General features: G+C 35.4%; 1 protein-coding gene across 1 annotated transcript in view; it reads left to right on the top strand.

Annotated features, from left to right (window-relative positions):
• The window catches only part of TINAG (tubulointerstitial nephritis antigen), an 80852-nt gene extending 80588 nt beyond the window's left edge, over positions 1-264 (top strand). The window contains exon 11 of the mRNA XM_012805047.1: positions 130-264. Within this exon, the coding sequence (XP_012660501.1) occupies positions 130-264 (135 nt within the window). The remainder of the gene's footprint in view (positions 1-129) is intronic.
• The last annotated feature ends 10405 nt before the right edge of the window (positions 265-10669 follow it).

Raw genomic sequence — 10669 nt, forward strand, 5'->3', positions numbered from 1 at the left:
GTTCTTGGTATTTATAGTTAATACTTAGTCACAGTCTTCTACAGCTACATCTGCTTTTGCTGTATTTTCATAGGATTAAAAAATACTAAAGTATAATGCTCAACTTTTTCATGTTTTGCTTTTCTGCAGATCGCTGCCAACTCCTGGGGAAAGTCATGGGGAGAAAATGGCTATTTCAGGATTCTTCGGGGAGTAAATGAGTCTGACATTGAAAAGCTGATTATCGCAGCTTGGGGCCAACTGACAAGTTCAGATGAACCATAACGTGTCATTAAATTTCCCGAAGACTATGCATTTAAGTACGGCTTTACGTTGGAGTTTGGCAAGGTGAAGTTCTTTGTGACATGGACTCTTTGTCGCTTTGCCCTGTTAATAAGATGCACCTGTTTCCTTGTTTCGCTGCAGTCCCTATGCTTCTTCCCTTTTATATTCCTTTCTATGAAAACACTAATAAAGCGCAGAAGAGTGGTTAAGTACTTTTAAAATCCCCAAGTTTTATTTCTTCTTCTCTCATGACAGCATGCTTTTCACCTTTCATTGTTCACAAACCATGTGCGGGAAAACACACAGTTTGTGCTTAAAAGTTGAGAGCCCTCATTTGTAGAAATGAGGTGGTTTTCCTCTTTGACCATTGAGGACTTCGGACAAAAACAAGTGAATTAGAAATGCAGCAATATGGTATCTTTGTAACTTTTTTTTTTTCGGTGAAATCTTTCTTACTTCAAACCTAAATTGTGTTTTGCTGAAAGTAGTGGACAGAGTTTATTAATTGCATCTCTCAGGAAGCTCACGTTTTGTTTCTTTTCATTTGCCTAAACGTAACTTGTAATCTGGCCACAAAAGAAAAAGTAACTCTCCATAGGGAATAACTGCACTTTACAGTACTGTGCAATAGTCCATGATATGGAGAAGATGGTAAGTGATGGAAAAACTTGGAGGCTAACCATAGCAGTACAGTCTTGACATACAGCCCTATTTTTGGAAGCCAGTATATTTTTTAATAGACTTTACTCTGTGTAAAGTCTATTAAAATCAGCTGGAGAACTGTATTTGGAAAGATAAGTCAGTTACGCCCTAAAACAGCAACATGATGCCGTGAGTCAGAAAGAATAAATATACTTTTATCACAACCATTTCACACTTCACTGCTTGAAATTCTAAAAAGTAAGCTAAATTGGCACTAATTTGCATCTAATTTTGCTTTTAGTTCTCTATAGTCAGAGAAACAAGAATTGCCTCATAATAATGGTTCGGAAAGGAGATAATATTTTAATAATTCACTGACATCTTAAATGGCACACTAATAAATGAAGAAGCAAAGCTGGTTAGTAAGTGAGCGGGGCCAGTTATAATTACGATGGTGGGTTCGGAATGGCCTGAATTTCGTGAACTCCATGGTGTTGATTTTACATTGAGGCTTTTCATATTGTGCCCAAAGACACCCTGATTAAAGCAGCCAGACAGGCTAAAAATGGCAGAGGCAGAACACGGGAAGGGGGAGTGTTGTTTTCTCCATCCGTTACTGTGGCTTTGTAGGAAGCAGCCTTTATTCACTTGACGCTTCCCTAGAAAATATACGTGAGGGTGGTTTACCTTGTCAGCATCGGCTGCCATGCCCCTAGAGAGTTGAGAAAGAATTTGTTTTGGAGATCACAGTGGCTCACACCTGTAATCCAAGCACTCTGGGAGGCCGAGACAGGTGGATTGCCTGAGCTCTGGAGTTAGAGACCAGCCTGAGCAACAGTGAGATCCCGTCTCTAAAAAATAGCTGGGGATTGTGACGGGCACCTGCAGCCCAGCTACTCCGGAGGGTGAGGCAAGAGAATCACTTGAGCCCAAGAGTTTGAGATTGCTGTGAGCTGTGACTCCAGGACACTCTACCAAGGGTGACAAAGTGACACTCTAAGAAAAAAAGAAATAATTTGTTTTTTTCTATGTTTGGTTCCTCCAGAAGTAGCCCCTAAGATATGAGAGTGCAAATTTGCTTGGGCCATGACAGGAACACTGACAAAGGAGTAGCAAGTGATACAAGGTATGAATGGCAGAATAAGGAAGCATAATAATAAAAGAACACTCAGCAAAGAAAGGATAAAACACTGTGAATATAATTTAATCTACCTGGTTACTATTTACCAGTTCCTTTGCCTTGCTCTAGCCTCAGAGCGAGCCACTATCTTGAATTGTGTGCTTATCATTTTAAATAATTTTATTACACATTTATAGTACCTAGAAAATATATTGTTTAATTTTACTTTTGTAGTTGCTTCAAAATTGCAATCATACCGTGTACAGTCTTGGGCAACTTTCCAAGATCTATTCTTGTTATTACCTGTAACTGTAATTCACTTGTTATTATAGTTCAAATAGTCCGTGTCAATGAACACTTAGCTCATTTCTAGATTGATTTGCTATTAGGAACAATTCTGTCCTGAACATTCATGCACGTGTCTCTTGGCGTGGGAATGCGTTTCTCCAGTGAAGTGGTTCTCAGAGCGTGGCTCGGAAGTGAGAAGCATTGAAGCCACGTAGGAGTTGTTAGATTCACCCGGATTCACAGGTCACACCTGCCCTCCTGACTCAGAATCTCTGAGGAGCATCCTGAAAGCTTTAATAAGTTTGCCAGGTGATTACAATGCATGTTAACATTTGAGAATCGCTACTTCATATTATATATATGTTTATATAAATTTATATGATATATATGAATATAATAAAATTATCAAACTAAGGCATCTGGTTTAGTGTGTGAAATAATGATAGACTGCTAGCCAAAAACAATTGTGCTTCATATGCTTTGAGTGGAGACAAAAAGAGAAGGAGAGAGACAGAGACAGAGCTAAGAAACCAACATTATTTGGGGTGATTTTATTGGACATGCCCTTTGTAATATGCTATTTTCATTTAATAATCCCAAATTTTCTATATCAACAAATGTTTATTTTATACCCAGTTCATATTTAAATCTCCTTTACCATCCCAAATATGTTCTTTATTTTATATTTTTGACCATTTTTATCCTATAATATTTATACATATTTATGGGATACATGTGATATTTTGTTACATGCATAGAATGTGTATTGTTCGAGTCAGGATATTTAGGGTATCTGTCATCTTGAGTGTTTATTTATATGTGTTGGGAACATTTCAAGTTCTCTTTTGTAGCTATTTTGAGACATGCAATATGTTAACTCTAGTCATCTTACTCTGCTATTGAACATTATAACTCATTCTTTCTATGTAACTATTTGTGGCCCTTAACTAACTTTTTTTTCCCTGACCTCCCACCCCACATGCCCTTCCCGGCCTCTGGTATCTATTATTCCACTCTCTAACTCTATCAGATCAAATTTTTATCTCCAAAATATGAATGAGAAGATGTAATATTTGTCTTTCTGTGCCCGGCTTACTTAATATAATGACCTTTAGTTTCATCCTGTGGATGCAAATGACATAATTTCATTTTTTTAATGACTAAATAGTTGTCCATTCTGTATATATACCATATTTTCTTTATCCATGCATTTGCTGCAGGACACCTAACCTGATTCTGCACCTAAATAAGGGTGTGTGGTTTTCCCTTTTATATAATGATTCCTTTGGGGGGCTACATAGCCAGTAAAGGTAATGTTGGATCATATGGCACTTTTATTTTTAGTTTTTGGAGGGATTTCTATGCTGTTTTCCACTTACTAATTTACACTCTCATCAATGGAATGTGTAATGGTCTATACAAGTTCCCTTTTCTCCGTATCCTTACTAGCACCATTGGTATTTTTTGTCTTTTTCATAATACCCATATCTACTGGGGTGTGGTGACATTTCACTGTGGTTTTGATTTGCATTCCTCTGATGATTAGTGATGTTGAACCCCTTTCCCACATTATCTGTTGGCCAGTTGTATGTCTTCTTTTGAGGAATGACTAATCATGTCCTTTGCCTATTTTTTAATAATTTTTTTAAATTTTTGAATTGTTTGAGTTTCTTACATGTTCTGGATATTAATTCTTTGTTGAATAAAAGATTCGTGAATATGTTCCGTGGGTTGTCTGTAGTTTCCTTTGCGGTGCAGGAACTGTTTAGTTTACTATAGTCCCATTTGTCTGCTTTTGTTTTTGTTGCCTGTGCTTTTAAGGCTCTTCACCATAATCTTTACCTAAACCAATGTCTTAGTGTGTCCCCTATGTTTTCTCCTAGTAATTTCAGTTCTTAGTTTATATCTGTAAAACATCTTGAGTTGATTTTTGCATGTGGTGAGATATAGGGTCCAGTTTTATTCTTCTGCATATGGATATAGAATTTTCTCAGCACCATTTATTAAAGAGAGTGTCTTTTTACCAATGCATTTTTTTTTTTCTGAGACAGAGTCTCACTATGTTACCCACAATACAGTGCTGCGGCGTCACAGCTCACAGCAACCTCAAACTCTTGGGCTTAAGTGATTCTCTTGTCTCAACCTCCCAAGTAGCTGGGACTACAGGCATCTGCCACGATGCCCTGCTATTTTTTGTTGCAGTTGTCATTGTAGTTTAGCTGGCCCAGGCTGATTTCGAACACACTAGCTTTGGTGCATGTAGCTGGCACTGTAACCACTGTGCTACAGGCATTGAGCCACCAATACATGTTTTTAAAGAGTTTGTCAAAAATCAGTTGGCTAAAAATACATTGATTTATTTCTGGATTCCCTTTTCCATTTCATTGGTCTATGTGTCTGTTTTTATGTCAATACTATGCTGTTTTTCTTACTATAGCTTTGTAGTATATTTTGAAGTCGGCTCTGTTCTTTTTTCTCAGGATTACTTTGGCTATTTAGGCTCTTCTTTGGTTCCATACAAATCTTATAATTTTTTCAGTATCAGTGAAAAATGATATTAGTGTTTGGATAGGGATTGCATTGAATTTGCAGATTGTTGTGAGCAGTATGCTCATTTAAATTATATTAATTCTTCTAATCTATGAGCAGAAAAGGTCTTTTTATTTATGTCTTTTCAAATTTCTTTTTTCAGTATTTTATAGTTTTCCTCATAGAGATGCTTTACCTCCTTGGTTAAATTTGTTCCTAGGTACTTTATTTTTCCTGGTAGCTAACACCAGTTCTCTTCAAATTCCAGATATAGGCAAATATCCCTGGTGAACACAGATGTAAAAATCCTTGACAAAATACTAGCAAACCCCAACCAACAACACTTCAAAAAGATAATACATTATATTGAGAGGGATTTTTTCCAAGAGATTCTAGGATGGTTCCACATACACAAAATAATAAACATGATTTTTCACATCATCAGAATAAAGAACGAAAACTATACGATTATCTCAATAGGTATAGGAAAAGCATTTAATAAAATTCAACATCTCTTTATGATAAAAATGCTCAACAAACTAGGAATAGAAGAAATATATTTCAACACGAAAATGGCTTTATGTGACAAACTCACAGCTGACATCATACTGAATAGAGTTAAGCTGAAAATCTTTCCTCTAAAAATTGAAAAAAGATAAGGATGCCTACTTTTACCACTCTTATTTAGTATAATACTGGAAGTCCTAATCAGAAAAATCAGACAAGAGAAAAATTGGATAAAGCAAAGTCAAAATGTTTCTCTTTGTATTATGATTGATTTGTATCTGGAAAAACCCTAAGTCTCCACCAAAGACTCTTTGATCTCACAAATAAATTCAGTAAAGCCGTTGGATAGAAAGTCAACATATAAACATCAGTACCATTTCTATACTTCAATAATGAATTAGCTAAAAACAAAATCAAGAAAACAATACCATTTGCAATTGCTACCAAAAAGTCCCCAGTATATTTTTTACAGTTGCTTTTTCTAAATCTAAATCCAAATCAAGGTGAGAAGGGAACACTTGTACTCTGTTGCTGGGATTGCAAACTAATACAGCCTCTTCGAAAAGAAGTATGGAGAATGTTCAAACTATTTACAATAGACCTTCCATTTGATTCCACAATCCCATTACTAGACATCTTATACAGAAGAAAAAGAAAATCATTTCATCATAAGAGCATTTTCACTATTGTTTATCACAGCTCAATTTATAATCCCAAGATGTGGAAACAACCCAAGTGCCAATTAACACATGAATGGATTAATAAACTTTGGTATATGTATTATACCATGGAATACTATTCAGTCATAAAAGGATGGAAACTTTACACTTTTGTATTAACCTAGATAGAGTGGGAGAATATTCTCTTTAGTAAAGCATTACAAGAATGGAAAAGAAAGTATCCGGTGTACTCAGTACTAATATGAAGCCAGTGGATGAACTAGTACATGTCCTCACAAGGGAAATACTTAACATAATTCAAGGTGAGGGGGAAAAGAAGGGGAGGAGGAGAGGGAGATGGAGGGCTTGATGTGCTTCCATTTAAGGAAGCAGAAGGTAAAAGTATACGCCATGTCTCCTAGGTGTAGAACATAACTACCACAGGGACCTTACCTAACAAATGATTATAACCTAATTGTTTGTACCATTGTAGTAATCTGTAATTAAAAAAAAAAGAACAGAAAAAAGGAGGAAATAATCCCATTTGCAGTAACCACAAAAATGTCCCTAAGTTATTCTTACACTTGTTTTTATCAAATCTGGATCCAAACCAGAATGATCTGACAGTTATATCTCTTTAAGGGATCATTTTTATAATACTAACTGTTGAGCGACAAGACCAGTTGTCATGTGGCTATGGTTTTTTCTTCTTCATTTTTTCAGGTAACTAATGCATGTATAGTTTTGCTGGGGTCCTACCATGGGGGCTGAGCCTGTTAAAACCTGTGGATCTAGCAGCAACCGATTAAAGAAATATAAAGTTAGAGACAATGAGAAAGAAAGAGACAAGACACACAGAATACAATTTTCAAAGTTGGGAACTCAGGGGACCACTGCTCACTTGTGGGGTTCTGACAGTGGCCTGAAGTGTCAGTTCCACTTGGCATTTATTGCAGGCTATTTGCTCACAAATAGCCCACAGGGTAAGTTAAGGACGGGAACAAAGACTTCAGCAGATTCTCTGAGTGAGCCTATCAGCTCCTATTATTTCTATAATCATTAATTTTAAGGGTCTGAGCAGTCTTGAGAAATCAGCAGAACCTGAGGTTTGTGTTAGGGCAGCCTCCTGACAGAGGTCACACACACAGATTCCTAGGGAGGTGTTAAACTCTGCTACTTCATGAAGAGTAAAACACCACTGGCATCAATCTCCTCTGAAGAATTGGTGGGAGAGAGGAATTTTCATCACATCACCACCACAGAGTTTCTTCCTCTGTGATAAGGGATATAAGCTCTCCTGCCCATATTTCAGGGTTCGAGTTGTTCCCTTGATTTCTGCCTCAGTCAAATACAAATATCCACAATAGGTATTTGCTTAGTCTGTTTACTGGGTAGGAAATGGCCTAGTTAATGCATCTTTCCAAGCCTTGCCACAGTATCTTCTGTGGCCATTATTCCTCAGAGTGTTTACAGACCCAGCAGGGATGTTTGAAAGCTGTAGCCCCAATAGGCCAGAGTGATAGGAAAAGCAGGAAACTTGCTCAGATTAGAAATTTGGTAGTGGCTGGTTTAAAGTTGAATTGGCTGACTTTCCTTTATTCCAACTCACTCAGCTTACTTTTTAATTTTTCCCTTTTTCTGGGGGTGTTTTTTCTGCCAAGAACGAGGTCTTTGGTCCCCATTCTGCCTGCATAATTTTACCGAGTAAGTTTTTACTTGAATCAAAAGAGATGCATTTTTAAATCTGGCAGGGTGGTAATTTATATTTACAGTTTTTTTTTTTTTTACTTTGATACCCCTTTTACTTTTCAGGATAAAGCCAACTTGGGCATAAAATATCTTTTTCTAAATCTCTGAATTTATTTTTCTAAGATTGTGTTTAGTATTTCTGCATCTATATTCATTAGATTGTCCTACAAATTTTCTTTTTTCCTTATCCTTTCATTTCCAGATTTTGATAGTATGATTATTTGAATAAGTTGTCAGGATTTTACCCATATTGATTAATTATTTTGGAGTATTTGTGTGACATTTTGTGTGTGTGATAATTTGCTTGTCAATAGGATACTTCAACATACCACTAAACCATTTAGATGTAATATTTGCTAAAATTAAAAATCTTAAATTATGAATTGAATATTTTTATATAAGTTTGGTCAGGCTCCTTATTTTTTCTTGCATTAGAACAGGGGTTCTCAACCTGTGGGTCATGATCCCTTTTTGGGGTCTCCTGAATATCACATATTTACATTAGGATTCATAACAGTAGCAAAATTACAGTTATGAAGTAGCAAGGAAAATAATTTTATGGTTGGGGGTCACTACAACATGAGGAACTGTATTAAAGGGTCACTGCATTAGGAGGGTTGAGAGCCACTGCATTAAGAGAAGAAATAAATATATTTATTCTTTATATATATGAAGATTTACAAATATGTGTATATATGGAAAGATTTATAAATGCATATATGATGATTTTTATATGTATATATATACATTTTCATATTTTATGTAAGTTTTCATATTGTTGCAATATATTAATTATATATCATATATAATTATATCACAGATTATTAATATTATTTTAATCTTACTGGGTCTAAATTTATTCTTTGGGAATTCTCCCTCCTTTTCTTCCCTTCTTGAACAAGTTCATCAGAGTCATCCATTCATTTCTCTTTTCAAAGAAACAAGTTTTCCTTTTCTTAATGTTGTCTATTTTATCTTTGTTTTCAGTTTAATTAATAACTTCTCTTATATTTATTCTTATTTCAAATTCTTTTACATTTGTTTTGATAACTTTTTTCTAACTTCTTAATTTAGATGAGTGGTTCATTAGTTTTGAGGGTTTTCATTGTTTGTTTTCTAATTTAAGCCTTTACATAGGGCTTTATATAGTGCTGTCTAAATCAGCACTTCCTTTAGCTCCTTAGAATGGGAATTACTCAAATGTTTAAAGAGAAGCTCATTTTCTGAGCAGGAAAACCTGGAGAAAAGTTGTGTCAGTTCTAGTTATATTTCCATGTCATTTATTCTCTCAGATCATCTCCACTCAGTGGTTTTCCAAATACAATGTAGAAATAATTTAATAGCATAATACTCAAGCTACGTGATTTGATTACTTAATCACACTGGTACACTTTGTGTTGTAAGAAATATATTTTATTCACTTAGGTCTCTGATACATAGTTAAAACTGGAAAATTCACAGGCTAGTTCATAGTCTCATTTACTCATGAAAGCCATGCTTTAAAGGAGAGGCTACTTTCTGTGGCCAGACTGTTAAGGAGTAGCTCATTAATCTCAAGAGAAAAAATTCTTGTTTTCAATAAGTGCAAGTTATAGATCTTTTCATTCTTAACAATCTAGATTCCTGCAGAGACAAAGAAAATAGAGTAGCAAAAAGTCAGGCAAGATGTAAATTACTTTGGCATTTAAAATTCTGTTCAGATTCTGCAGCATGCTATAATTCTCTGTAAGGTTTTCTTTAACAGTTTGGTATATTAATTCACAGTTATGTTCCCAGTAAAGAGATATTTGCCAAAAGGAAGTAATCATTATTTACTTAATGTTTTACTTAATATTGCAATAATTGTGGGTAATTTCCATCTATAATCTCTTTAACGTTTAACTAGTGGTCTAATGTATGCTTTTGGTTTATGATGGATCAACACTTAATGCACATATGGAAGTCAATCTCAATGAAAATCAATCTGGGAGAGGGAGGAGGAGGGAAGGGTAAATCATACCATGGGGTATGGTGCACACTGTATGGGTGGGGGGCACGTGTATAACCTTGACCCAATTTCTGCAAAAATAAAACATGAATACCCCATAATATCCTGAGACTAGAAAAAAAAAACATTTATTTGTGGCATGAGTTATCTTTCTTCAAAAATAAATCTCAGTTTAAATTCAAAATAACTCCATGTATAGATGAGGCTCCATTCCGATTAACTGAAAAAATATTTTATAACATTGACCTGCGTCTGAACAGTGCTTAAAAGGATTGTACAACGATTAAGATGATGACACAGTTGTAACATGAATAGCATTTTTTCCTATTTTAACACAATGTTGAAAGGCCCTTTGAAATATAGTAAAATTGGGCTAAAATCTTCCTTATGAATATTAAATTACCAGGCACAATTGCTTTGAGATCTTAAGGAAGTTACTAAACCTCTGTGGTTTTTTTTTCATGTTCAACTAAGTTTTATCATTCATACTAACATTCATTGAGCTTTTGCTATGTTCTGAGTAATATGATTAGCTCTGTTCATACAATCTCTCAATTTAGGAGGGAGCCCTTGCAGCTGAAGAAAATATAAATTAAAGGGTGTCCAGCCTACAGCTCTTTTAAGGACAGAGCATCCTTCTCCTCATCCTGTCATGGCAGCAGATGCAGTGAAGCCAAAGGGAAGAGAATGACGACCTTTTAAACAAGTCTTAGCAGTTCTCTCACTCCCTAAGAGAGAGAGACACCAGGCACCAGCCCACATAGCACTGTCTGCAAGGGAGGTTTTAGCCAGTACACAAACAATGTATTTGAAAACTCTTCCTACTCATCTGATCTGGCCTCTAATGACTTTTTTCTTCACTCAAAGATAAAGGAAATACTGAAAAGAAGACATTTTAATGACATTTAGGACATCAAGGGTAAT

The sequence above is a fragment of the Otolemur garnettii genome, unplaced genomic scaffold (assembly GCF_000181295.1).
Source record: "Otolemur garnettii isolate 467f Iridium unplaced genomic scaffold, OtoGar3 scaffold00035, whole genome shotgun sequence".
NCBI lineage: Eukaryota > Metazoa > Chordata > Mammalia > Primates > Galagidae > Otolemur > Otolemur garnettii.